The 27972-nt window shown below is 29.9% G+C and overlaps 3 protein-coding genes and 1 long non-coding RNA gene across 7 annotated transcripts; 1 reads left to right on the forward strand and 3 right to left on the reverse strand.

The window, feature by feature from the left end:
- Window positions 1-451: 451 nt before the first annotated feature.
- LOC145193782 (uncharacterized) lies at window positions 452-8701 on the reverse strand. 2 transcript variants are annotated; one of them, XM_090068606.1, is made up of 4 exons: window positions 8562-8701; window positions 6042-6152; window positions 5145-5957; window positions 452-3071 (listed from the first exon to the last, which is right to left on the reverse strand). In XM_090068606.1, the coding sequence occupies exons 2-4, from the start codon at window positions 6139-6141 to the stop codon at window positions 3046-3048; spliced, it is 939 nt and encodes a 312-aa protein (XP_089924732.1). In that variant the 5' UTR covers window positions 6142-6152; window positions 8562-8701; the 3' UTR covers window positions 452-3045. The 2 variants fall into 2 exon arrangements, with proteins under 2 accessions (XP_089924732.1, XP_089924733.1); XM_090068607.1 differs by lacking the exon at window positions 452-3071 and adding an exon at window positions 3581-4236.
- Window positions 8702-12583: 3882 nt separating this feature from the next.
- Window positions 12584-15349, reverse strand: LOC149880932 (uncharacterized). The gene is made up of 2 exons (XM_090069787.1): window positions 14815-15349; window positions 12584-14675 (listed from the first exon to the last, which is right to left on the reverse strand). Exon 2 carries the CDS (start codon window positions 14589-14591, stop codon window positions 12795-12797), a length of 1797 nt encoding a protein of 598 aa, XP_089925913.1. The 5' UTR covers window positions 14592-14675; window positions 14815-15349; the 3' UTR covers window positions 12584-12794.
- Window positions 15350-15817: 468 nt separating this feature from the next.
- LOC145194186 (alpha N-terminal protein methyltransferase 1-like) lies at window positions 15818-27867 on the forward strand. Of its 2 annotated transcripts, none has more exons than XM_090068993.1 (9): window positions 15818-16299; window positions 16916-17011; window positions 25848-25964; window positions 26064-26176; window positions 26616-26669; window positions 26766-26835; window positions 27165-27288; window positions 27384-27485; window positions 27625-27749. In XM_090068993.1, the coding sequence occupies exons 4-9, from the start codon at window positions 26174-26176 to the stop codon at window positions 27638-27640; spliced, it is 369 nt and encodes a 122-aa protein (XP_089925119.1). In that variant the 5' UTR covers window positions 15818-16299; window positions 16916-17011; window positions 25848-25964; window positions 26064-26173; the 3' UTR covers window positions 27641-27749. The 2 variants fall into 2 exon arrangements, with proteins under 2 accessions (XP_089925119.1, XP_089925118.1); XM_090068992.1 differs by having other exon boundaries at window positions 16156-16299; window positions 25848-25887; window positions 27625-27867.
- Window positions 22514-24941, reverse strand: LOC149880933 (uncharacterized). 2 transcript variants are annotated; one of them, XR_016445693.1, is made up of 4 exons: window positions 24665-24941; window positions 24480-24546; window positions 24148-24378; window positions 22514-24066 (listed from the first exon to the last, which is right to left on the reverse strand). It is a non-coding gene; the product is annotated as an uncharacterized LOC149880933 (long non-coding RNA). The 2 variants fall into 2 exon arrangements; XR_016445692.1 differs by having other exon boundaries at window positions 22515-24066; window positions 24480-24941.
- Window positions 27868-27972: the final 105 nt, after the last annotated feature.

Consider the following 27972-nt stretch of genomic DNA (forward strand, 5'->3'; position numbering starts at 1 on the left):
AGCAAACAAAAAACTTTTTTTTTCTCCATTATTAAAACAAACTAAATTTAAACAAATTAAAATTTATACTTAGTTTTACTCCGAATTTTTATTTTATATCTATTCTAAAAAACGAAAAATAGAAAGTTAATATAGAACAACTTATTGTAAGAATGTTTTGTTAAATAAAAAAATATTTTTATTTGAAATTTATGTAAATATGTAATATTCCGTTATTTTTATGAAAAAAATCTGATATCAGTTCTTTATCAATACTCGAGCCTAAAATATAAAACTTGATTATCATCAGTTTCTTAATTTTCATATCACCATTCGTTAATTCGGCCGCCATCTTGGGAGGCCAAAACTGGCTTCAAAAAATTTCCCGTCTACGCTATCCAGTTATATTTTGAGATCAGCGGGAAAAATCATGTTCAGGAGCAACTATATATATTTCACAGCACACAGGTTTGAACATGCTTAAAAGTTCCTTTTTACATTTACTTTTGTTTGTACAATTATATTACCGACTTTATTAAAAGAAAAGTTCAGAACGTAATTATGAAAAAAATCATACATGTATTTCAAATGATCTCAAAGTTTCTTAAAAAAAAAAAAATTTGATTAAATCCGTTAGCTGAGAAGTTGTTGCTTCTAGATAACCATGACCTGAAATACAAAAATGTCAAAAAACACTAAAGTTGTTAAAAAAAAAAAAAAAACTAGAACGGGTGTTTTCTTATTTATTTTCAGTGAAACCTCTATTCGCTCTCCACATATTCTTATGCATCATTTTATTATTTTCGGTTCATGTCTTTATCATCAAACCACGGCTCCTATGGGGACGTTGATTTTGGTAGGTTTTAGAATGCCTTCAGTAGAGAAGTGGAAAAAAAAACTTTTTCAACCCTCGACCAGAACCGTCTTAAGGGAAGGGTTGAACATGCATGTAGTTTATACCGGTTTATCGTAATATTTTGCAACTAGAAATGAACAACTGTCAAATCGCAGAGTGTACATAGTTTTCAGTTTTCATAAAGCATAAACAGATTTTCGTTCCTAGTAAAAAATAATATTTTTCACTTGTAAAACCATTTAGAGTTAGTCTCGATCAGTATGATTTGCTAACGTAACTTCAACTGTTGAACATTCTGCCCTTCTTAGAACTTTTTGTTTTATTGTGCGAGCGTTTGTAATATTCTTTGCTAAACATATTTCTTCAGTTTTTAAATGTAAAATAGACATTTTATTTTATCGACATTTCTCTTCCTTATGTAGTCGTGTAGAAAACCAACAGGTTCTGCAGAAGTCACCTGCTGACTCTTATGTTTAAAATATTAAGACTGATAAAGAAAATAAATCTATTCAAATTTTAAGATTCATATTGCGACTATACTTACATGTGGTAAAAGCATTGTTTGTTTGTTTTTTTAAATCTGTGTATGAAATCACGTGGTCTGGAAAATGGTATCTGAAAGCCTTTGTTTTCCCAGATTACGTGATTTTAGGGCAGTTTACAAGACTCTACTCTTCCGCATTACTCGGGACTTTTAAAGTTGTTAGGCCAGACTCGATCAACCTTAAGTATTGTTTTAAATAATTTTTAATGGGGGTAGGTTAAGAAACATTTACACGACTTTTAAGAAAGAAATCAACTTTCTTATAAGTTAGCAAACCTAAAAGGAAAAATCCAATTGTCTTCCAACATTTACCAGTAAAATCTGTTTCAATGTCTATTAAAAAAAAAAAAATTTAAGTTGCTAAAAAATCGCTAAGTATAATTTAACCCTGATTTGGAAAGTAATGGAGAATATTTAATTGCACATTAATGTGATGTTCAAATAGCAGCGTTCAAACTGCCATCCTTGAGTATCTAAACATAACACAAAAACATTTAGATCGAAAATTTAAAAAAAACAAACAAAAAAACAAAAGCAATTTCATTTCTGTCAAAATTTCACTAGAAAAAAATATTAAAAAACAAAACAACAAAAATTCAATGACTATTGCACCATAAATTTTATTTATAAATTAATCACGTCATAAATAATTTAGTCTAGAAAGTATTAGTTTCTTTAAGATAAACATCTCATAAGACAAATGACAGGTTTAACATATGGATTGATAATTTCTTTATTTCAAAATCGAAGAAACATTTAGGTGCATATCGTCCGTATGAGTTTAAGGAGGGGGAAAATCTAACTACCCTTCGGAATCTATTGTGAATTAGGGAATGAGACTAAAAATTGTAGTGTAAATTAACCAGGCAGTACAAAAATTGTAAACAAAAAACAAAGACTTGGAGCTCATTAGGAATTGACATTATAACAGATTTTCATCATAAAGATTTTGATAAAACAATTCAACTTTTTTTTCAATTGAAGTTTTCTTTATTCACAGTTTTTTTATTTATTATATATATATTATTATTTAGAAACCATATATTTATAAATTATGATTAACAATGTGGTATGGAAAAGGGAGTATATTGGTCAGAATAATTACCATAATTCTAAATGTTCATGGCAGAAAAGAAATGTTATGTGTATAGGAATTATCCAACTACTAAATTGTAATGTTTATTTGTCAACAAAATATTATTAAAGCACTGTTCTGTTTAATCAGAAAATGTTGTTCTTTTAGATGATGTTTTAATCAGAAAATGTTGTTCTTTTAGAAAAATGTTTAGGTCCAGGATGCTTTGATCTACTTCACTTATTGTACATTGTCTGAAATTACTATCTTTTTTTTTTTTTTTTTTTAGATATTTACAAAACTCATCACAGCAGACAAATCTTCACTAAAAATTTATTATTCAACCCAATACCTTTTATGTATCAAATTATAAGTATACTTATTCTATAAGCAGAAAAGACAAATAAAAGGAGACTTACAGATCCAACAGAGTTTTGTTTCATCTCATTTTAATTTTTTTATGGACCAAGTAACTTGTGATGGATTTTCAAATTCAAAAAAACTTACATTTTTGGTTGCCCTGAAAATGTTTCAATACATGCTATTAAATTTTTCCTTTTCTAACTTCACCACAGTTCCTCCATTACTTCATTACAGTTTCCAACATTCTGTGAAACCTATTTATGTAAAAAAAAAAAAAAAAAAAAAAAAAAAAATTCAAGTTGCACAATCTAACAAATTTAAATTAAAAAAGCTTACCAACTTTGTAAGTTAACAATAGTTTACCAACTCAATATTAAATATTCAGAACTGCTAAATTAGAACCATTTAATAAACAATGGCATTATCTTACCATAAGGTAATACTTAGCAATTTCTTTTATCTTTTTAAAATTAAAACAAACCTTAAATATTTTGGTCTTTAGGTCTTGTTGGCCACTATCAGTTCATGAAATTTCATGTATTTATATTTTATCTCGAAGCTTTCCAGGTTATCTTTAGGCCTTGAGAATTAAACAAAAGAGCATACATTTCTTTACGAAATGTCTTAAGATAGACCACTAAATCATAGGGTCATGTTTATTTCAATCAGAGTTTAAGTCATCTGTTGTAAAATGCTAGCTCTTAAAAGCACTTTCGTCTTGTCTCATTGCTTGGTAAAAAGTAACATAACAAACATAACAAAATAAAGACCATAATATGATATTTTTTTAACCTGAGGTAACTTCAATATATTCATCTATACATATACAGAATACACACCTTCAGATGGCATATTTACATGTTATCTAACACAAAAACATATTTGAGGTAACGAAAAATTTAAAGTATTTAAAAGCTGCAAGTTTTTTGATTCCTGATAATTTCTGGTGAAGTCCACAAACTTATTTGAATTATGCTTTTTGTTGTTAATTGTAAATTTGATTTACAATTGGTAGGCATGCATGCTGATATATTATTGATATTCTTCTACATTGCAATAATTTATTGCTTAACAGTGCCAGATAGTTTATAAAATTATCTTTTTTTTTTTATCAAAAGATCATTTTTTTTTTAATATTGATTGAAAATATTGAAAAATCTGTCATATTAACACACAGATAGTTCAGGTCAATCACAACACTTGCATTATAAACATTACTAAAACATTTTAAAAGTCCATCTCTTAAAGGAATTTATTCCTCTTCTAAGAGCAACTAGTTCATCAGCTGCACGACACATATATACAGGGACCTCACTATTCGTGTACAAGGCAATGGGATGCGGATATATAGACCAAGGCATGTTTGTTGTTAGACCACTTCATGCATATTGAACAAATCGAGGAATCAATACCAGTCACCTTTAACAAAACAAATAAAATCGATATGAAAGACAACAACAAAATAAGTCAGAAAATTACTGAAATAAACTGCTAAGGTTTAAGACAACATTTTTTTTCCAACAACAGATACAACTAAGTGTTTGTGGTGTGCAATTATAAATTCCTAACTGAGAAAAAATTCAATATCTTTTGTGATTATTTCTTACATTGTGATTCTCTTAAGCTTTTCTCTCCCTCATTCTTGAAAATTACAAATTATTTAAAAGAAAATATCAGAGCCTTTGTCAACAATATTTAAATGTTTATTTATTTATTTTTTTAAGTTTAATTACTAATTAAGAAAAGCAACATAGAACAACTGCAGTTTTAATAATAAAAATGTGATTTTTTTTTTTTTACAATGAACAAAAACATAACCCAAAAGATGAGATTGAATACTTGTGCCAAATTTCTTTATCAAAAGTAAATTGGAAAGCTAGAACATTCAAAATTTTGAGAAAAACAAGCTTATGGTAAATAAAGATTACAGGGTGTTAGCCAAGGTTATAAAGCCTTAAAAGATCCAATCTTACTAATTATAACAAAATAACTAAACTAACTGCATTTTCACTTAAACTTTAAGTGAACATGCATTTTTGAACTTGCTGAAGGGAAGAAAAAAAAAATTATCAATCACACTAAAACACTGTATAGATAAAATCCTGGCTAACACTCTGAAATACTACACAATACACTATATCTCAACACCTCACTGATTTGCAATATTTGTTGGGCCAAAAAATCCTACCTTAGACAATTTCAGCCAGCAAACACTAAACTTAACTTGATTAGGTTTAAAGAGCTAATTTTGTTCTTAATTAAGCAAAATTTATTTGAAACATTAAATAAAAAAAATAAAATAAATAAAGATAAACAAATATTCTTACGTTTTGAGTTTTCATGCCCATAACCTCCCCCTCCTTGATGACCACCATACCCTCCCCCTCCTTGATGACTTCCATACCCTCCTCCTTGGTGGGAGCCATTTTGGTTATATCCTCCACCTCCATACCCTCCACCACCACCTCCATACCCTCCTCCTCCACCTCCATTATAACCACTTTGTGGGCTGTTGTAGTGCCCATATCCACCAGAACCACCACCATAGCTACTTCCCACACCTCTATTACCTCCATAACCCCCACGCCCACCTCCTCGCCCACCATCAAATCCTCTATTACCTCCTCTAGGTTCAAAACCACCACCCCCACGACTATCTCGGCCTCCTCCATCCCTATCACCTCCATCACGCCCTCCAAAACTTCTGCTACCCCCACGACCTGAAAAACCACCCCCACCACCTCTACCACCACTATCTCGGCTGCTACTACGACCCCCACCTCCTCTACCCCCACCACCCCCACCACCTCCACCTCGTCCTCCACCACTACGCCCACCCCCACCACCTCTACCACCCCCACCTCCTCTACTTCCTCCTCCCCTTCCTCCTCCTCCTCTACCACCTCGCCCCCCACCACCTCTTCCACTACCTTCACGACCACCCCCACCTCCTCTTCCACGACGCTGTGGAGGTTTTCCACTTGCAGGTTGGCCTGCATGCTGAACCATTATATGTCGATGACCCAGAGGAGTCTCATTGAGTCCTGCAATAGCAGCATCAGCTTCTTCTTTTGTTTCAAACTCAACAAATCCAAATCCACGAGAACGGTTAGGATCTTCTTTTTCCATAACAACATGAGCTATGGAGAAGAAATATTTACTGTCATACTAATAGCTACTTATTTTAGACTGATAAGCACCATTAAAATAAAAAATCACTAAACCATCATAAGGCGTTCCATATTTTGAAAACATTTCTTCAAGATCTGGACCTCTTGTATCAAATGGCAATGAGCCAACATAAAGTTTGATTCGCTCACCCATTTGATTTTAATCTAAAGAGAAAAAAATGAAATTAAAAACCAATAAAGTATGAATTTATATATATAATATTGTGTTTGTGAATGCATATACAAAAGTTTCTGGCTACACAACATACATTGATGCAGTAAGACATTTAAAGACACATTTACAAATAATAGCTTGGTGAATGTTCACATTTTATTCATAGGATGTGAGAGAACAAACATGGCTCAGCATACAAAAATCCAAATTTGTGAGAGAGTAATACAGTTTTCAGAGGAAGGAAAATCTTCTTGTGAAATTGCTTCACTATTATCCATTGGTAAATCAATCACAAACAATATTATTGTAAAGTAATATTATGGATATGGTTTAAAAGATCATCCAAGTAGTGGAAGACCAAGAAAAATATCCTAAAAAGTAGATTGTACTTTTAAATGCTATTCAACTGTCAAGAAAACTATTACGAAAATAGCATGTGAGCTTAAGGATAAAACCCTAATTAATTGTTAGCTTTTGTACTGTGATACAAAAAATACATGATGTGGAACTTTTTGGTCGTGTAGATAGCAAAAAAACCATTAATCAGTAAAAGAATAAAAAGACCCGATTAAAATTTGCCAAAAATCGTTTAAATTGGATAATCTAAGGTAGGAAAAAAGTAGATTTCTTAAATGAACTGTAAGTTTATTTTTTTTGAAGAGATAGTAAATGATTTGAATGACATCCTATTCTAACTGTCAAACATGGTGAAGTGATGGTTTCATTTTAGTCTATTATAGAACATGTAGACAAGTAATTTTTCTTGTAGAACAAAGTCACTGTAAACATTTGCATATGTAAATATAAAATTCTTTTGCTATTTTATTTCCTAGATTTCATACTAATGTATGCATGCATGTATGTAGTATTATGTATCTATATGTATACATATTAGGATGTCAAGAATATCAATCCCTAGGTGCTATGGGTCTAAAAATTACTAACTTTAGGTTTTTGGGATGATTAGAAATTATAGGTGTAAATTTTGATTTTTTTAGTATTAGGAAACTATGCAGTATATATCTAAGCTTGCAGGTTTAACTGTAGAACTGGTTTTTTCTTATCTATCTGTGGTGCTACTGTACATTATTACACTTCAGTATACAATTTTTTGTCTTGACATCTTAAATTATAAACCTGTGATTATAATATTTGTCTATTTACCACTTGTAGCAAAGCATTTGGTCTAAATACTTTATTTCAATTTATTATTCAGACTATAACAAAAAATAAATATTTAAAATTATTTCAGAAAAGCAGGAATTAACAATCAGAGAATGATATTCCTGAGATGTTTGATCATTCAAAACTAGAAGCTGCTTTTATTTCATCAAAATACTTAGAAACTTTATAGTAGTCAATGATAGAGTGGAGCAAGACGTAAAATTAAGACATTATTAACGCCAGAATAGATGAAGGTCACCTCCAAATGTGCTTCTTGTATCACAGAAGAGCAGAAAAGTTTTCTCATAACCAATGACCAAAGAAGAGTTGAATGAATGTTAAGGTTGTTTATAAGATTATCATAAATGTAAAGGTAAATCTCAAAGTAAAAAAAAATGTCTTCGTATTATTTTTTACTATTAGCTTTGTATACACAGACACTAATGAGGTGAGAGTACAATGGGGGGGGGGGGAGTCAATTGTGGAGAGGTAAAGGAGAGCATATGATTTTAGTTCTGCTCTTTTTCTATAAGAAGTTATTAGGTTCAATACAGCTACATAAACATTAAAATGAAAATATATGTCAAGGCAAAATCTATCACTTCTAATTGTCCTAGAAATCTAAATTCAATAACTTTTAGACCTACAGGCCCTACAGAATGAGATCAGCTTTTGAGCTTTTTTTTTTAAAAAAAAAAAAAAAAAAAAAAAAAAAAAAAAAAAACAGTTTAATATTCTGGACACCTAATAAATGTGTCTGTAAACTTTCCATTTACTATGAACTTTTTTTTTTTTTTTAAGAATTGGTTGTTAAAAATGTACTATAACTGTATAAAAATTGTGCAGTTATTTTTCATGTAAAATGCGTTTTGCTACACTTATGAATAGTAAAAAACAAAATAGACAACTTTTAGAAAAATTGTTAAATCAGAGTGCTAGTTCATTGAATATAAACTTAGACTATTATTTATCGTTTTCAGAAATTCAAACTCTTAACATTTTCTAATGTAAATTCTAGCTTGAAACACGCCTATTTAAAAAAGAGATTCTCAAAAAAACTAACTTCTAAAGTTAATTTATGTGAAATACCAAGTATGAGTAGGACTAATGCTATTATTTATCGATTTTAAATTTTGAAAGGTATAAAGGAACATTTAACGGGGAAATTCTTCTTAAAAGATTGCACTTCGTTAAAAAAAAACACAACTGCCTAATAACTAATCAACAATACTTACCAAATCTTTCAATTATAGGTGATGAGAAAGTTTTATAGCTAAGAAAAGTTAAGTAAGTAACTAATGAGAATTACACAGACCTCTGAAAGGCCTTTATGGCGTTTCAGATTCCTTATTCAACATAACGCATGCGCTGCAAAAATAGGATAGCGTTCCTGTACCACAATTCTTTGCGTTTTTCGAATTTTTATTACCACTTAATTCCTGACAAATTTTCCGTATTAAAAATTAAAGCAAAAATCTTGCAACTGCAATATAATTTTTTGGCCTAAGACAACTTCCAGGTTCCACAAATCGTTTTTTATGGGACTTGGGAAAAGAGGGATATCTGTCTTAGTTTTGTTCATAGATACACAGTATTATCACGGTTTATAATTTTCAGAGTGGATGCTTACGGCGATCCCAGAAAAATCTTTTAATCTATGAATATGCACATAAGATAGAGTAACTATACAAAATTAAAAATAATCGATTTTTAAGGTTTTGATTGACTTTGATTTGATTTTAAGATTTTGATTTTAAGATTTTGATTTTTAAAATTAAAAATAATCGAACTTAATTAAAAAGCTGTTAATTCACAAGTTTCATAAAAGCTATGTTTTCTTTGACCATAAAAAATTTTGTTACATAAAAGTTAAAAGTACAAGAAAAAAAAGTCTCTCTATCAAATAAGATAAGTTGAAGATGAAATTTTGAATAGATACTGCATAGCCATTTTAGTGTAATTCTATATAAATAAATTCTGTATAGATTCTAGTTTGATACACTCGTTTTTTTTGGTTGGTATATAATTATTGAGGCGTTTTTTCAACAAATATTATTCAACAAAAACGATAAAAATATTTAACAAAAACATGTTTAAATAATCATTTGAGGCATAGTCACCATTCGCTTCAAGAACTACTTCCCATTTGTTTGGCAGTTGGTCGATTCCACTGGTGAATAAGTAAGGATTCTTGGAGGCGATCGCCCCTTTATATCGATCACAAAGTCATGCAAATTGTCATAAATTATGTTCCATTTCCAGTTTTTCAATGAGAGATTGACGTGGTAGTCTGTAGGAGCTTAGGTTGGTGAATATGGCGGAAGTGGGAGTAGATCTCATCTCTTATTGGCGATCGATCTAACGATACAGCGTTCAACATAAGGACGTGCGTTCTCATAGTGGAAGACGGTATGGTTCTTTTTTTCGTTTTTTCGATTGCAGCGTGAAGGTGGTCAAATTGAGCCTTCATTTTGTACAACAACAATCTTCTAAAATTAATATTTTTAACTTTTTAAATACCAAAATTTTAAAAAATCAATACAAACAAAATCACAAACAAAACCCCGGGATGTACTTTCACCAAACGTACACTTCTCGTGGAACCAGGCCTGACATTTATGACACATAAGCCAGTCTTTTGTTGGCGGATCTTGATGTTTTTCTTCGTCAATCAACAAATTTCATCAACACCTCTGGCTCCCTTTATTTCTTTACATGACGGCGTAGCCACTGAGAGAAATTTCAGGCCCTAGGGAAATTTTCTTAAGGGGCCCTCATTATGATCAATTATATACCCAGGACCAGTAGAAGCATGCTCTGGTCATTGAAAATTAAAAATGAAAGTTAATTAAATCTTTTAAAAGTCAAAACTATTTAAATCTTTTAAAAATTATCTTAAAAAATTATTTGTACACACACGGGGCCCCGGGAATCTTCCTTGTCCACCCCCACTCCCCTCACGGCGGCCATGCATGACGGAATGATCAACCTCTGATTAATTAAAGTTCTTTTTCTCTTCTTAATCCTACTAGGAGTATTTTTTACATTTTGATCCTTCCTACTTTTCTTTTGCTGCTTGTCATGTAAAATATTTCTCATTGGAGAACTAGTAATAATGGTGGAATGTTTCTTTCTTAAACATTCTCTGGTTTTCTTTTTTTAGCAAATTAGGCACAGAGGTAATGTTTGAAAATAATATAGAATGATTAGCTTGAAATGGTGCCAGTTCGTGGGCAACACAACTGTACGTCAGGAACTGAGCATGGGATCCCTTCTCAGCATGTAAAAAAAGTCAACTATTGTTTTCTGTCATGCCGTTTTGACCATGTTCGGAGTTACCCCGCGTTCGCCATAACCCTACTCTCCCCTACCATTTCCTTGTTGCTGTTTTTTTTTGTTTGTTTGTTTTTACAGCTAAAGCGATATCTCTGTTGAGAACTGCATTTTGAGCAATAAAAATCTTTCTTCTGGTGCACAAAAAAATGTTGGTGATTTTGACGACTGTGATCAATTGGTATCTTCTTTTTTTTTTTCTTTTCTTTTTTTTAATAAAGTTGGAGATAATAGAAAAATCATTTCAAAAACTGAAATTAGTTATCAATGGTTTGATTTTTTATAATAATTATTGTATAATTTCTTTATATTTATCTAATAATTTATAAATCTAAAAAATTGTCACGTCACAAAATTTATCTCTCCCTTCTCTTCCCTTGTTCCCCCCGTAACAGATTATCACAAAAACACAACTGGTACTCCAAAACTCATCGACTTCTGCAAAGGTGACTTGTAGCCAACCTGTCAATGTATTTGCGCACGTTGAAACAAATTCAAAAAATTGTCGTGAGCCGAATATTAGTTTAAACAAATGAGATAATTCCGAAAAAAATCACGTCTGAGTCATCAATTTTGCTTATGTCAAGACGAAAAAAGCCAGTGTTTTAGAATCCAGCGATTTTATTTGTGTTCGTGTAAATGATTTATCGGAGCTAAAATGTTATGCTTATAATTGAATGAAACTTTGATTAGTTAAGTTGTTGAAGTTTGTAGCTGCATAAAGTTCTGTAAGTAATTTACTCCAAACTCGTTTAACGTGGCAATATACACCTACGTCTAACTGTTGAATTACACGGGCGAATGAGTTGATTTGCAAATACATGTGACATCATAATAACACGTAATACGTGTCCGTCCAAGACAAAACTGTGAATACCTATAAATGAAAAAAAAAAAAAATGAATTGATTATAATTGATTAAACTACTAATTTTCAGAATTTGACCATTTGACCAAACTAGTTACCAGGAATCAATTTAATTTCTGGTAGGAACATTTCAATGGGCAACTAAACAAATTAATTCTCTTCCATCCAACCAAACCCGGATGTCGTAAATGCGTTATTTGGTAATCCACCTACACACCAGTTTTTTCTATAGATTTGTTATTGATGTAAACTACGAACGGTGGCAGAATGATACCGACAGTGTTGACATAATTACCGAATGTGTAATTCATTATTTATTTTTTTTTTTAAGTGTTACTAATTGTTTTTAAAAAAGCGTGAATACATAAGTGTGAGCATTAGCAGGTTATCTCTTCTCAAAATAAACGTTTCCTTGATTTTTCGCTTACAATGTTTTTTCCGGAACAAGCAAATTCAAACTTAAAAGGAGAATCTTGATCGTCATAAATTTTTTTACAAAAAATTTATAGTTAAGTAAAATTTAAATTTTGTTGATCTTTCAGTCAATTTTTTTGGAATTTTTATTTTTTTATTAGAGTAAGAAAGTTTGCTCAGGTACAAAATAATTTTTGAAATAACTTTAATAAATTTTTGAATTAAACACCTTATGATAGGACAGAAACTTCTATAAATACGTTGATAGAAAATTTTCTGCTCTGTCTAAAGGTGGAACACACCTTTAGACCAAGACTTTTTTTTTTAGCATTAAACAAATACAAAAGAAACAAAATTGCTATAGCGTTCACTTTATTTTTTCTGCTAACTCTTAACCCAGTTTATTTTATATTTTATACAACGAATATATTTTTATGTATATATTTATAGTTGCAGTATTGCTTTGATTGTATTGAATTATTGATTGAAACCTTTTGTTGAGTGCTGTTTTAGAGCTATTGAACCTTTGTAGTGCTCAAAAACGTATATTTGCACAAGGTAGTAGAAGGTTAAAGATGTAGGTGTTTTCAAATTGTTTGATACTTGTTATCGTAATTAAAACCGATAAAGTGCTATAGCCAGTGCTGGGCAAAATACTTTTTAAAAGTATTTGAAATAAAAATAAAATAGTCTACCTAAAAAGTATTTGAAATGAAAATAAAAATAAAATACAAGGAAAGTATTTCAAATAAAAATACATTATAAAACTATTTTAAATACAAAATACAAAATACTGGAATTGTAGCGACTCGAATCGTACATCACAACTTTATTGACATAATTTAACCTTTAAATCAATATTTATTGGCCTTTAAAAGTAACAGTTTTTCGAGTGTTGCATCACTAAGACAGTTCCTTCGTGGCGTCTGAATTTGTCCAGCGGTGCTAAATAACCGCTCAACGGGTGCGGATGAAGGTAAGGTCGTATTGTACCTCACAAATACGTGTTTTATTACTTCATATTTTGCCAAGATTTTAAAATCCGTACCAGAGTCGCTTAAGTACGATAAACATTCGTTGTTGACTGTTGTTTGTTCTGCAATGTTAATTTCGCTAAACGAGAAAAAATCATCACTCATGCCAATGCCACTAGCTGATTGAGTACCTGGAAGTGGGTCAGGGTCAGAAATAGTATTAGCTCTGTCCAACAACTGTTGTTGCTGAGACTTAGCTGCACGAACGAAGAGATCACGACAGAAATCTTTTTTATCACCCGGAACCCATCTCATTTTGAAGTAGGGATGCGATACTGCTGCAACTATCCTGCTGGCATTATGTTCAGAAAATGATAGATGAACCTCAAGTCTTGTTTTCAAGCTTGTAAGCATAGATTCTGCAAATTTCTTAGCATGCTTCAGTGATTTCTGCTGCAGGTCCTGCAACTTCTGCTGTACAGTGTGCAGCGTCGGAAATACATCGCCAAAGTACACATTGTCACTTTGTAACCTGTCAATGGCAACAGCAATAGGAGCCATTATCATTACATACTCTTCTAGACATTCTAACTCCTTCTTTTTGAACTTTGGCAACTTCAAAACGTCGCATATTTCTCCAAGCTTATCTTGCAACTGGAGAATGCATTTCAATGCATCATGCCGGGAGTTCCATCGTGTAGGGACTGGTATCAGTATTGCCCTTGCGATAATTTTTTTCACAGCATCCGATGCCTTGGAACTTCTATGAAGCAAATTCCAAATGCTGGTACACTTGACCAATGCAGCTCGATAAAGACGTTTGAAATTAGCATCAGAATCACATGCTTTATCTGCATCAGTAGTTGATGTGAGGCTGAGAGAGTGACTATTGCAAGCTTCATGGTGAGGCAGAACAACTTCAGTATCATCATCCGTGTCTTCGCTAACTGGTAAATTTAGGACTGCAGTCATGTCCGCTTTTTCAACATCATTGTCGGAATTTTCTGCTTCATCATCATCACCAGTTCCTGTTTCCTGAATTTGTTCTTCAGAAGTTGCAGAGATCCCTGAACCAGATGCAGTACTGCTAGTATCTACAAAATATTCTCGGAAGGCTTTGCTGAAGTTAGAGGCATTATCTGTTACTGTTGCTGTAATTTTTTCCACGTGTAACCCATAATCATTATGAATTTTTGAGATCATTGCAGCCACTGAGTCGTAAGTATGACTTCCAAAAAAACATTGACAGGAAAGAGCAACAGATATGCGTGATACTGAGCATTCAGTACTAATATCAATATAGTGAGCTGTCATTCCTAAGTAGCTCTTTTGGTTCACTGACCAAATGTCAGCTGTTGTACAAACAAATGGTACTTTACTGAAGACTGTTCTTTTATCATCACGCATTTTTTGCAAACGGGCGTTTAATCGCTTGCCTAATGTTTTGCGACAAGGTATACTGACATTGCGATTGAGTCCGTGGATCAAATTTTTAAACGCCGGCTTTTCCACTGTGATCAAGGGGCGCATTTCCTTCACAACGTAGTCAGCAATAAGCTTGTCAACTTCATCCTGTGAAATGGATGTTTGATTTCGAGGCATAATATGTATTTGTTTCAACTTCTTAGAAGCAGGACCAGATTCGACAGAAGGTCCACCTCCAACTCCAGATTCCATCTCAGCTACCGAGCGCTTACGCTGTTTTGCAACTTAAACCTTGTGCTGCTTGTATTCCTCGATTCGCTTTTTGCCATGAGCATTCTGCAACAACAACAACAACAGTCAATCAACCGAGATTATTGCATTTATTTGTGTTATGTTGTAGCATTGCTTTATGTGTTTATCGTTTTTACTGTTTAGTGCGCAATTTAATATAGTGTTTTTGTAGTTATATACATACCTGAAGATGTTGAGTAAAATTAGAAGTTGCTTTCAGTGAACCACTGTAGGTTTTTTTGCCAACACATAACATACACTGTGCAATAATTTTAACACCCCCTGTAGTTTTACTTTTAGATAAAATTTTGAAAAATTTTCCATCAAAGTATGGCAGGGACGGCTTGTTCACTCTCAGCATTTTCATTTTCTACAATTTCAGTCGTTTTCTACAATTTCAGTCCATTTTGAATTTTTGGTAGATTGGTTCCCTCTAATATAGTAATTAAATAACAAATTACCATTACCAAGGGTGGTCCAAGGCAGCTCAATCCAACCAAAGAACTTTTGGAAACCAAGTTTTAATTAATTTGCTGTTGGTGGAAAAGTATTTTGTATTTTGTGTTTTAAACAAAATAAAAAATAGCCTTGAAAAGTATTTGAAATAAAATTGAAAATACTAATGAATAAAACCATTTCAAATAAAAATAAAAATAATACAAAAGTATTTTAAATAGTATTTTAAATACTTTCATTTAAAATACTTTTTAAAATACTCAACACTGGCTATAGCTCAATAGGCAGTTGACGTTGTGTTAAAAAACTTAACATCCAGGCAATTGAAGTTGTTTCCGCTAGCAAAAGGGGCATCACGTATCCTAAAAAAAAAGTGATCAATAATAAATCAGCAACACTGTAATTAGTAAATACTTGATAAAAAGATTCAAAACTTAAAATGCGCGAATTTTAAAGTAGAGGAGTTTTATTTAATTTTAGAATTTTTTTGTTTCAAACATGCAAACAAATAAGTCATTAAAAACGCATGTTGTTATAAGCTTGCACGCCTTAAACAAATAAAGAATGCAATAAAAAAAAAAAAAAAAATTTCTTTTTGCATGTTTTTTATTTTAATGATTTTCTTAGTGGGTAATTTTCAAATAAGTAATAAGTTTTCATCTTTTCTATGTAGAGGGCCCTATTTTCTCCATTTTATTTTTATTTGTTTTTGTTTACTCATTGTAGCCGTGTGCACGCATTGTTTTATTTTTGTACTTAACTTGCCTGGATTTCGTTCATCAAAATTATTTCGACAAAACTATCGTTAGTGGAACTATTATTTGTTAGAGCGGAAATTTCTAACAGAATAACCTACGCATAAGCATTTATTGATTCGTTGGTACGACTCTTTTTTACGAACCAAGATCAATTACATATGATTGGTGTTTTTCTATTAAAATAAAGAAATTAAATAGGCTTAAAATATGTTTGCTTTTTATTTGTTAAAGACTTGAAGTAGGGAAGGGCACCCTTTAAATTCTCGGACCGAGGCATAAAAAAAGCTTTCTGCATGGCTGTATATTTTAGTTTAGCACCCTCCTCATCTCTCCATCGAACCCGATGTTTGCATTTAGAAAGGATATCTGTAATATAAAGGCGCTTCAAAATGCAAGTTTCCCATAAAATGAAGGACAAAGAAAAATGGTATGGAGATGCTATTGAATATTGGCAGGTAAATCAGTTAATGATTTCTTTATATGTGTAAGTTTTTGTTTAAAAACGGATATAAAAGATTTTTAATATGGTTTCAAACAAACTTTACCTGGGTGATATTTTTTGTTGTTGACATTAAAAGACAAGTTATTCGTTTTTGACATGCCCTGAGCTGAACCCTTTACCTTGAATACTAAGGAGCTATTCTGTTAAATTTATATAAATGTTTAATTTAAAAATCAAAGCTGTTAATTGTCAGTATATTTAGTTTATTTAAATAAATCATTTCCCCGAAAGATGTAAACTTCATTTTAAGTCAAGGTATTCTTGTTGCTATTTTGAAAATTAAAGATTTTATGTTGGGATTTTTTTATACAACATGTTAATGTTTATAAGTCTTCTGATGTTTATCATAATATTCACTTAAAGCTGCATTTAAAAAAATAAACCATCTATAATATTAAAAGCCTATTAGTCACTTCCATAAATTTAATTGCAAATTCATACTTCGTTTTAGAAAATGTTAAGAATATTAATTTTATCTAAGTTGGTACACAATAACAACAACAACATACACACAGAGAAAAGAAATTATTATTTAGTTTATGTGTTTATAAAACTCCTAAATTTTACAGAAACAAGATCCTTCGGTGGATGGCATGCTTCAAGGTTTTGAAAGTATTTCTGAGATTGATGTAAAAGGTTCTAATGACTTTTTAAAATCTCTAAAGGTGAGTTGTTTTTTTTAAAAAAAAATTAGTTTTTTTGCATTTTTTTAAAACCTGGTGAAGTTAATGAAAGTTCTGATTTAGAGTTTTTGTATCACAAATCAGACAATGACAAATATCAACTTGACTGTGACTTGAATTGATTTACTTTAACTGATTCAAAACAACTTTTTGATTCTTTGAGTTTTGATTTTTTTTAAATGTTACACTGCTAGATTTATATGTAACAATTTACTCACTGGATAGTAATAACCTACCATGGTCCTTTAAGTAACACATTACTTATTTGTTTTTAATTTGCTAATTTGAATGACTGAGTAAAAAAAAGATAATATTCTGAAAATATGAAAATTAAACTGAGATTTATAGCTGAATGACAAAATCATTAAATGAGCATATAAATGATAATATTTCATCAAAACCACATTTGTAAATTTAGTCTTGTAGTTTGTGCTAAGTGGAAAAAATATAATATTTTGGGAATATTATCTTTCTTCCACTCAGTGATACTAGCTAGAGTGTTTTATTTTTGTCTAGTTTTAGTGATATGTTGATAACGATGACAATTTTAAGACTGTTTAGATTATAACACATTGTTTTAAATACTATTATATAACATTATTTGATATAATATTATCATTATTCCTTATTCAATGCTCAGTTTGCCTAAAATACTATTGCTGCAGTTTCAAAAACAACTTTGTGTTTATTCATTTATTTTTATGGCATAAGATAATTAATACTTAAAAGTGTGTCATAATAGTTACTTGCATAGTGTCATCCAATTTAGAGGGAAGTTGATGATTTTATATTCTGTCATCCAATTCAGAGGGAAGTTGATGATTTTATATTCTGAGCTTTATTAAACTTACCACATTTTCACTTTTGGTGAAAATGCGGTAAGTTTAATAAAGCTCAGAATATAAAAGAATTAGATAAATCTGCCTAGCAAAGATAGGAAGAATTTGTTACAAGCAAAGGTAACTTAATAGAGGCTAAAATAGCAGGTCCTAACTACAATTGTCATAAAAGATGTATGATCTACTTTATTGTAGAAGAAAAAAGTTCTACAATCCATGCAGTTTATGTGGTCATCTATTTGGGCTTTATTGTTAGATTTGATGTGCATAGACATTGAAATTTATCATCCGAATCAATGCAAAACACATCTTCTTTTAAACATATTACGCTATGAAAAGTGCTATTTGCATTGAAGTCTGTCATAGAACATTTATGAGTCTCCATTCAATATCAAACAAACAAATTTAACGTTTGAACAAATCACATAAAATCACCCAGGAGGCATATTATACCTTTACCATTATTATTTATTTAAAGGCATGTCTGACAGTAAAAAAGAGCATGTTCTTTTCATTGGCAATAACCCAATTCTAAAAAATATTGTTAAAAATGAATTTTATTTAAAATATTTTAATGACAGCTTTGGTTACAGATTGGGTTGACCACAAGTAGATGTGTACTTGATTTGTAAAGAGCTTAGCAATAAAGTTTAATGTGGCAAAAAGAGTAGCAGTTTCAGAGTTCTTAGTTCACAAATAGAGCAACAATTTCAGAGTTCTTAGTTCACAAATAGAGCAGCAATTTCAGAGTTCTTAGTTCACAAAATAGCTGCAGTTTCAGAGTTCTTAGTTCACAAAAAATTAACAAAAATTTTTGTAAGAAATTTAAAGAAGTTTCTAAGGTTTGTAAAGTTAGAAGTGATGTAATGGCCATAACATTTGATTATATTCAAATTCTCCCCCTTCTTTTCATACCAATCCAGGAAATGTTCTATATATGTTAATTATGGTTTTATCTATTTATTACTCATGATATTAGAAAAGATACATATTATATACATACAATGAAGGAACCACCAAAAGGGGTCTAAATGAACTTTTTTAGCTTTCTTTTTGATTTTTTTAAGGCAATACCAGATGAAGTAAAGGAACTTTATGTATTTAGTGATATGTATGTTGGCCAAAATAAAAATCATGTGGTGACTAGAATGTTTGGCTATAAAAATGAATAAAAGATTTTCCATTGTCCACCAATATTTTCCAGTATGAGGGCACAGTTTTTTCCCATTTGACCAAAACATTTCAGTGATAAAGCAAGCAGTACAAAGGTTTGGCTAGTGATGATGATGACAGATGTTAAGATTTTAAAAACTTAATAATTGTTTGATTTAAAAACTATTTGATTATTTTTGAATTTATATTTCTTAAACTAAACAAGACAGTACTTTATAATATTTTGGTGTTAAATAAAGTCTTGTTTTTAATAAAGTTAAGTATTAAAACTATTTTAAGATCCTATTATTACATTAGGTGGAAAAAGAATAATATTCCAGTTTTTTTAAAAAAAGTTCTTATGATCTCATATTTTAAGAGATTGAAGGTAAGGTACTAACTAGTATGTGTTGTAAAGATAAAATTAACATTCAAATAAAAACTAAGAAAATAAAACTTTTTTTTAACTTTCTAAAAGTTGGGTGTTTAGAAATATAATACTTTTTCTACTCAGCTGTTTACTTCATTAAATATTGTAATTTTACCTTAGAAATTAATTCCAGAAAAAAAATTTTTTTTGTGTTAACTATTACAAAACAAATGGTAAATAAAATTACTGCAGAGTAATGGGGATTTCATTTGTATGAGTCGTCAGAATATTTGTACCAGTAGTAAATATGAAGCATCAAGCTGCATTTACTATAATTGTTTCTAAAGAGTTTTACTTATACTTGGTTTTTCTAAAGAGTTTTACGTATACTTGGTTTAAGCTTTTGGAATTGTTACTAGAAACATGTTTAACAGAGTGCTGTGTTTATTAACACTTTTTTCAGACCAAATTATAAAATCTTTGCAGCTCAACAAGCTTACATTTTTTTTTAATAATATTTTTTTAATATGTCAATATTCTTAGAGAATGTAGATTAGTTCTCTGGTAGGACTTCTAAGATCAATTTTCAATTTCTTCAATTTAGAAAGTGAACACTTTTTACTTCAGTTAACATATAAAGATGTTATAAAAAAGTTCAGAAAACATTAAGAAGTTTCAAAGTTTGCCTTTTCGTTCTCTTACCAAAACATATTTTGTAAAGGAAAAAATTAAGCTTTTTTTTATGTGCTTTACACTTAAAAAAAATTAAGTTTAAAATTAGTTTAAGTTTCTATGAAAGAAATTTACTAAATATTAACGATATCATAAAAGGCAACAACTGGAAAAAATATTGAAAAAAATATGCTGATTAATTTCACGAATCAAAACTTAAATAGATTCCGACATAGAATTGCTTTATAATCATGCCAGCAGTTATCTACAAAAGGGTTATCTATCAAAATACTCTATACTAGATGAAGGTATTCTTTGTAGTGCTGCAGGCTGTCCAAACATTCTCAGCTGGAGACCGCTTTATAAAGTAACTTAAAAGATCTTCAAATAAAATCTACTGCTGTTAGAAAGTAACACATATTAATAGTATTTTTCGAAATAATTGCCACTCTAAGTTTTAACTTGTGGATTATTTATGATGCCAAACTTCCTCTTAAATTTATTTTTTAACTGTTGTTAAACTTTATGAAAAATTCATTGATCTAACTCCATATTTTATCTGTTGTTAAACTTTTTATCAAAAATTGATTAATATAATTCTATATTTTATCTGTTATTAAACTTTATGGGAAAAAATTTTTTTTCTAAAGATTTTCGCTTTTTTTCTCTCTCTTTTTATTTTTGATGAATTCTTGATAACGCCATTAGATTAAGGTTTTGCTGTGGAATAAGAGGGGCTGTTAAACATTTTGTTGAGGAATAAGAGGGGGGGGGGGGGGGTCTGTTTAAAATTACTGATCGTATTATAAGCATCGGCGTTTGGTTTTTTCCATCAATAACAAACAATAACGAGTAAAGTTCAAATTTCTATATAAGTTTTTTTTTTAATAAATCGAATTATCTGAAGTTTATTAAAAAAGAACTTTTGCCTTTAAAACAACAAAAATGTCTGACATGTTTTTATTGATACAAAACATCAATGTGTCTTGAAATAAAAAGTCTTGAAATGTACTTTTTTAACAAGAAATAGCAAGACTCTATCTTGTCAACTTTTCCAAGAACAAACAGGCATTTTCAAAAAAATTTTGAAACATTGAAGATCTAAATAAGGTTTTCTTGATATTTCTCGAGGGAATCAAGACAATAAAAAAGTCTTGAAAATAGTCTTGAAATTATTTTTTTTCAAACGCCAATGCCTACCTTGGATTTGAAAATAAAGATCAAGCTATGAAATGAATTTCATCGTGTATATTTGCAATAACTTTCGCGCGTATTTTAAAAGTAGATTTTAACAGTGTTAATTACAAAAGGGATGCTAAATACAATAAATTATTAATATATCGGGAATCAAAATTAAAATAATGACTAACCAAAACATATTGAATACGGTTAAAATTGATATTGTCACGAGAAATCGACCTTTGTGTAACTTATGCCGCAGTGTGATCATAGCAAACCAAGTTCCTATTGCACCCCCGCATATCACTAGAATGTAAAACACAAACTCTACGACTCTTGTTTTTAACTTTGTTGTTGCTGAAGTTAAAAAAAACGGGCTGTATGCTTCAATAGAAATATCATTATCTTCATAGTCGACAAAGAACGGTATTGGCCTTCGCCTTCGGTTATTTTTTGTAGCTACCTTTTTATCAAAAATAAATGCAAGTACCGCCATCGCATTAATTATTGTGAGGTACACAATCAGTGCGATTCGCATTCGGCCGAAAAAAACGCAGCCACCGAAAAATGTTGCGGACATTAAGTAAAGTATTATAAATATTACAACGCATACTTGTGTGCATGTGTTAATGTTACACATCATGTCATTTCACGAGTTACATATAGTAAAATACTTGTGTTTTTATCTCCGTTATCCAAGTACTTGTTTGATTTCAGGTGAATTTTTTCATTTGTTTAATCGATATCGATAATAAAAAAAACTTTTCCACTTCCGTTTTCGTTCAATAAAAATCTCATTATTTAAACAACTCGACTCCGTGAATATTTTGATGAATTCGATCAATATTGAATACATATTACTTCATTCATTATTAACACTCATTGATGCGATTTGTTTTTAATCAGTATTTATATAAATTTATTTACATTTAATATGATCTTCGTTCAAGATAATGTCACAGAATTTTCTAAAAATAGTTTATTTAGATTGAACTATGATTAATAGATAAATTTCTTACCGTGACTTTTTACATGAGTTAGCACCTGGGGTATTTTAATGCAACTGTTGAGTTTTGTTCAAATATTTTTGTGCATGGTACACTGTTAAAAAAATATCGCGTTTTCTACGGAAAATTTCCGGCAGCTACGATGACAAAACTTCCCGTTATTTTACGGAAAAACCCATCACATGTAAACGGAAATTCTGTAAATAAACGGATATTTCCGTTTAAATACAATGGGTTTTTTCCGTTTATTTCCGTTAAATAACGGGAGGTTTTGTCATCGTAGCTGCCGGAAATTTTCCGCATATAAACTGAAATTTCCGTTGAAAATCAATGCGTTTTCCCCGTTAAACAACAGAAAGGTTGTGGCAACTCAACTGCCGTATAGTTTTCGTAAATGAAAGGAATGTTGTTCATATGAAAATTTAAAAAGTGAACATTTTAAATGTAAAATAGATTGAATGTTATCGAAAATATTATCTAAAACAAATCATTTTTGATTTACAATAAAATATTAAATTTTCCGTGATTAAATAATCAATTTGTAAATAAACAACTTCAAATAAAAAAAAAAAAAAATAGTTAATAAAGTATTAGTACATAATAATATAATTATATTACATAATCCTATATAAATTTACAGTGGGGTGCAAAAAAAAAGCCACACTCAATTTTTTAATAAAAAAAAAGCAATAAAAAATGTCTCAAACTCATATAATAAAAGTGATATAAGACAATTTTGATAGAAATGCTTTTGACATTATTCTATATTGCATATAATAAAAAGAAATTAGGATTTGTGAAGTATTTTTCAAGTTTTAGTTGTATAAGTACTTAATTGGCCACACTTTGTTTTTTATGACTTCTGCGCATCTAGAAGGCATACTATCTACATGCCTTTTTAATAAGTCATTTGGCAAAGCATTCCAACCAACAAGAAGAGTTTGGAACAGTTTATCTTCATTTGTTGCCCTACGATCTTTCAACTTTTTATCCAATATAGACTATAGGTTTTCAATTGGATTTAAATCAGGAGACTGTGCTGGCCAAGACATAACTGGTATCAATTTAGATTCTAGATATCTCTTATTCAACCGTGCTGTATGTTTGGGATCGTTATCCTGTTGAAAGATGTAGTCACCATTAGGAAAAAATTCTTTTATACTTGGTCCAAGTTGATTAACTAAGATTTTGTGATACAAATGCTGGTCCATGGTGTCTTTCACCCGGTAAAGTTGTCCAACTTTGTGAGCACTAAAACAACCCCACACATTGACCTTTTTGTCATGTTTAATGGTTGCATTTCATGTTTGGGGGTTGAATTTTCCCCAATTAATTTCCAACAGTGAGGTCGACCATTATAAAACAAGATGAAAGGAGACCCGTCGCTCCAAATAACTTTAGCCTATTGTTCACATGTCCAATCTTTGTGCTCAATGCACCACTTTAATCTTTTTTTGCGATTGATTTCACTAACAAATGGTTTTTTTATTTGCTTTCCAGAAAAAAATTCACCTGATACTTTTATTCGATGAGATATTATCCACTTTGAGATATTAGTAAGGTTCAAATCTAGTTTTATCTCACTACATGTGATTTTACAATCTTTTTTGACAACATTAAGAATGTAGCGATCTTCCTTTTTTGAAGTTTTAGGTTTTCTCCCTGATCCAATAGAGCTTTCAGTTGTACCATTTTGTTTATATTTCTTCACCAATCTGCTAATAGTGGAGTTTAAAACGCTCTACATAGCTTCTATGAGACTCTCCTCGGTCAGCAGCTTCAATAATTCGTCCAATTTCTATATCCGTTTGCTGTTTTCTAAAATATTAAATGTGCCCATATTATTCTGTATCTCTAATGATTTTTGTTATATAAATATTAGTTTATATATATGCATACCTCTTCTTTACTGAATTTTTCACTGCCACATCCAATTTTTTTTGTTTTGCTTGATTATACAATTTATACTTGAAATCAAGAAAAAATATCAGTGTGGCTTTTTTTTTGCACCCCACAGTACATAAAAATTTATTTTTATCTAATATATATATATTAGTTTCGTAAAATATAAATAAATCAACTCAAATGCAAAAAAATATAGTATTTCCTTTCTTATCCATTTCGAATCAACTAAAAATAAAAATGCATAAGTTTTTGAGTAAGGAAACATTTTAATATTTAATAAAGTAATAAATTTAAAAAAAAACTCATTGTGTGCAATGATTGATTACTTTAAAGTTGTTACTCTATATGACTGATTTAGCGAAGGCCAATTTTTTACCATTGTTGGTGCCAGTACTAAATTAGATTTAAATTAAAATTAGAAAATTAGATTTTTTTATATTATTAAGTAAATAAAAATCTTTAGAACTTCTTTGAAATCAAATTCTAATAATCAATTACTAAATTTACCTACCAAATAATACGATGATTTTTTGAGCAGCAGATAAATTAAGAAAAAGTTTAAAACTCTATTTTAACTCTAATAACAATTATTCATTCTAATAAACATTTTAACAATCTAAATGTTCTTTTCTAATCTTTAATAAAAATTTATTTTGATTTATTATAAAACCATTTAAAAAATAAAATTTTAAATTTTTTATACTAAGTTATTTTACTTATTTTATATACCATTGTTATATATTATAATATAATGAAAAATGAATATTTTATAACAGAATATTAATAACTTTAACCCATCTGGTCCTAAATCATCGCTAAAAAAAAAACTAAATTTATGAAATAACATTTCATTATTCTAAGAATGTTTGAAAATTAACTTTTTCTTGCTTAAGCTAAAAATTGTTACAAAACCACTATATCTCTCTTTATTACTAATATTTTTGCTAAACACAAAATAATTAAAAATAATTAATTTAATATCCCTGGAGTTGATAATACATCAGTATATATATATATATATATATATATATATATATATATATATATATATATATATATATATATATATATATATATATATATATATATATATATATATATATATATATATATATATATATATATATATATATATAATATTTATATAAATTAATATATAATATTATTATATTTTATAAAAAGTTATGTTATAAATATTATATCTAGAATGAAATCCAACTTTTGATAAAAGCATTACAAATTTTTCAGTAAATAATCGAAGAAGAAGAAGATGCAATTGTCAACTTTTATAAATATTTCTATTTCTTTTTGAAGCTAAATGTGTACCCAAATATAAGTTTGAAAAATCATCACTTATGGCGGTTTAACATGTTGATTATAACTGCAGTTATTAATACAACGGAAACTTCCGTATTTGAAAATTTGGCCGCAGATACGGAAAATTTCCGTACATAATGTATCTGTACATCCCATACATGGATATACGGATACTTTCCGTGCAAGTAACAGAATATTTTTCCGTTTTTTAACGGAAATTTTTAACAGTGTATCACCGATAAAAACAGATGTTTGGTTGTTAATGGCTTTTTCTTTTCTGCTTATCTCTCACCATAATCTTTGCAATTTGAATAAGGAAATTGTGTTGAGTGCATTTTTAAGCTTTTTTTTTAAATGTTATTTTTTTCGGAATTTAGGCGAATGGTTTGTTGACTGCCAACTGTCACAGAGCTGTGGGTTGGTTGTAATCTTATTGTTTTCTTCGTGCTGTTGACATTTAATTCGTTTAAAACGTTTTGCAGATTACTTTAAAAGTAAATAAGTTTTTAAATTTTCCGAGTTACCTAAGGAAAAAGTGATTTTGTTGGAACACGACGCTTTAATTAAGACTATATATATATTTTTTTTTGTAGACTGTGGTGCAGGCATTGGCCGCGTTTCAAAGAACTTCCTTTTGAAAAATTTCGATTTCGTTGACATCGTCGAGCAATGCGAAAATTTCACAAGTAATATAAAAAACTACATGGTATGATTTTGTTTTCATGAGAAAGATTTTATTATTTGAAATTAATTCTTAAAAGTTAATTGTTATAATACGTAATTTTTGTAGATAAAAATATTACGCTTTTTAATCATAAACACTATTATTTTTACTATCGCTAATTTTCTTTGTAATATATTCATCATAAGATTTCTTATAATTACGTTTTATTATATATTCTATATTTGTCTCAAAATTATGCTATAATTGCTTTTAACTATATCAAATTGTATAAATAATGCATATTAGTCATAAGTTTTGGATTTTGCTCATTTGGTTTCTTATATTGATTCTGCAAATCAAAAGCCTGGTACTTGAAGTCTTGTCTTAGTTTTCGTTTTGTAATAATTTAGTTAAGGAAATATTACTGATCAAGCCATAACGGTTCTTTATAATCGTGAATTTTTATCAATGATTTTCACAGGCTGACGAAAATCTCAGTTCAAAAATTGAAAAAATATACACCGAGGGATTACAGGTAAGCGTATTTGGTTCTTTGATGTCTTCTGAGTCGTCTTGCTCGTCAATCTCTTACAGTGTTAGCTATCACATACAGTGAATGTCCTCTGTTTAGACGTTTGATCCTAAACACAATCATTACGACGTTATTTGGATTCAGTGGGTTATTGGCCATTTAACCGATGGTAAACAGTAACGATTTTTCTTATTGAATTTATCTTGAATGACATAAAATTATGAGCCAATCAATGAGAGAGAAAGCTGATAGTAATGAACTCTGAAAACATAGTTTAAACATGCATGTACTGTTACGGTCAACGTGTAAGTTAGCTTGCAATGTTGCGGTCAACTTGTACTGCTATAGTCAACGTTCTATTTAAGTCGTTAATTCAACGTTATCATTCGCATTTATATGCTGTATTTTGTTGGTTGGCTCGAGGTTTTGTATACATGATTTTTATCATAAGTATAGTTTAAAAGCATAAGTATAAAGTTTTATATAATCGTTTTTTAGAAGACTTAATCGCTTTCATAAAAAGATGTCAACGGGCCCTTACTAAAGGAGGCTGCATTGTTGTCAAAGATAACGTTGCTGCACGGACTTCTGTGTTCGATCAAAATGATAGCAGCGTAACTAGGTGTGTGCATACTTGTCTGTTTATGTTTTGATATATGTAATGTAGTAAGCTGTTGTATCGAATTGAGTATAACATTTTGTAAATTTACATTTTAGAACACACCAAGAATTTATAAACTTGTTTAAGAAATCTGGGGCGACGCTGTTAAAAAATGACTTACAAAAAGGATTTCCGTCGCATTTGTTTCCAGTGAGAATGTAAGAAATTTTTTGTAATGAAAAAAGTGTTGTTTTTTTTTAAATATTTTATGAAGTTGGACATTTATAAATGTTAAATAAGGTGTTTTAATTTTGTTATTCTTTAAGTTGAATTTATAGTATTTCTTCTTAACTGCAGGTATGCTCTTCGTTGAAGCTAAAAATATTACCAAGAAAATGAGGGAACATGGAACTCTCTTGAGTTTTTTTCAAATTTACAATTTTCTAGATTTGCTATTCGATAATAGACCGCATAACACTCTTCATGAATTTTTTTTATATAACATCTTGTTATATAAGTTATGATATTTATTTTTACTTGGAGATATCCAGAAGTAATGATGTAATGAATTAAGAGAACTGAAGAGTAAGATATCAACAACTTTTATGTAATTAAAAGTTCCAAGTATTCATCCTTATCATCTATGCATAGTTGCGTTCTCTCCAGATGCTTCCGAACGTCTTTAAGCACTCTTCTTTGGGTATT

The sequence above is a fragment of the Hydra viridissima genome, unplaced genomic scaffold (assembly GCF_058129835.1).
Source record: "Hydra viridissima isolate aposymbiotic clone 2 unplaced genomic scaffold, HvirCarnegie_v1 scaffold_12, whole genome shotgun sequence".
Lineage (NCBI taxonomy): Eukaryota > Metazoa > Cnidaria > Hydrozoa > Anthoathecata > Hydridae > Hydra > Hydra viridissima.

What these genes read in the sequence shown, in the direction of transcription:
- LOC145193782 (XM_090068606.1), bottom strand. Translation starts at nt 6,141, where the DNA reads ATGGGTGAGCGAATCAAACTTTATGTTGGCTCATTGCCATTTGATACA. An exon ending in ATATGGAACGCCTTATGATG is followed by an intron (nt 5,958 to 6,041) that starts GTTTAGTGATTT and finishes TCTTCTCCATAG; the next exon opens with CTCATGTTGTTATGGAAAAA. An exon ending in TGGGCATGAAAACTCAAAAC is followed by an intron (nt 3,072 to 5,144) that starts GTAAGAATATTT and finishes TTACATAAATAG; the next exon opens with GTTTCACAGAATGTTGGAAA.
- LOC149880932 (XM_090069787.1), bottom strand. Translation starts at nt 14,591, where the DNA reads ATGGAATCTGGAGTTGGAGGTGGACCTTCTGTCGAATCTGGTCCTGCT.
- LOC145194186 (XM_090068992.1), top strand. Translation starts at nt 16,234, where the DNA reads ATGCAAGTTTCCCATAAAATGAAGGACAAAGAAAAATGGTATGGAGAT. An exon ending in TATACACCGAGGGATTACAG is followed by an intron (nt 26,670 to 26,765) that starts GTAAGCGTATTT and finishes TCCTCTGTTTAG; the next exon opens with ACGTTTGATCCTAAACACAA. An exon ending in AATGATAGCAGCGTAACTAG is followed by an intron (nt 27,289 to 27,383) that starts GTGTGTGCATAC and finishes TTTACATTTTAG; the next exon opens with AACACACCAAGAATTTATAA.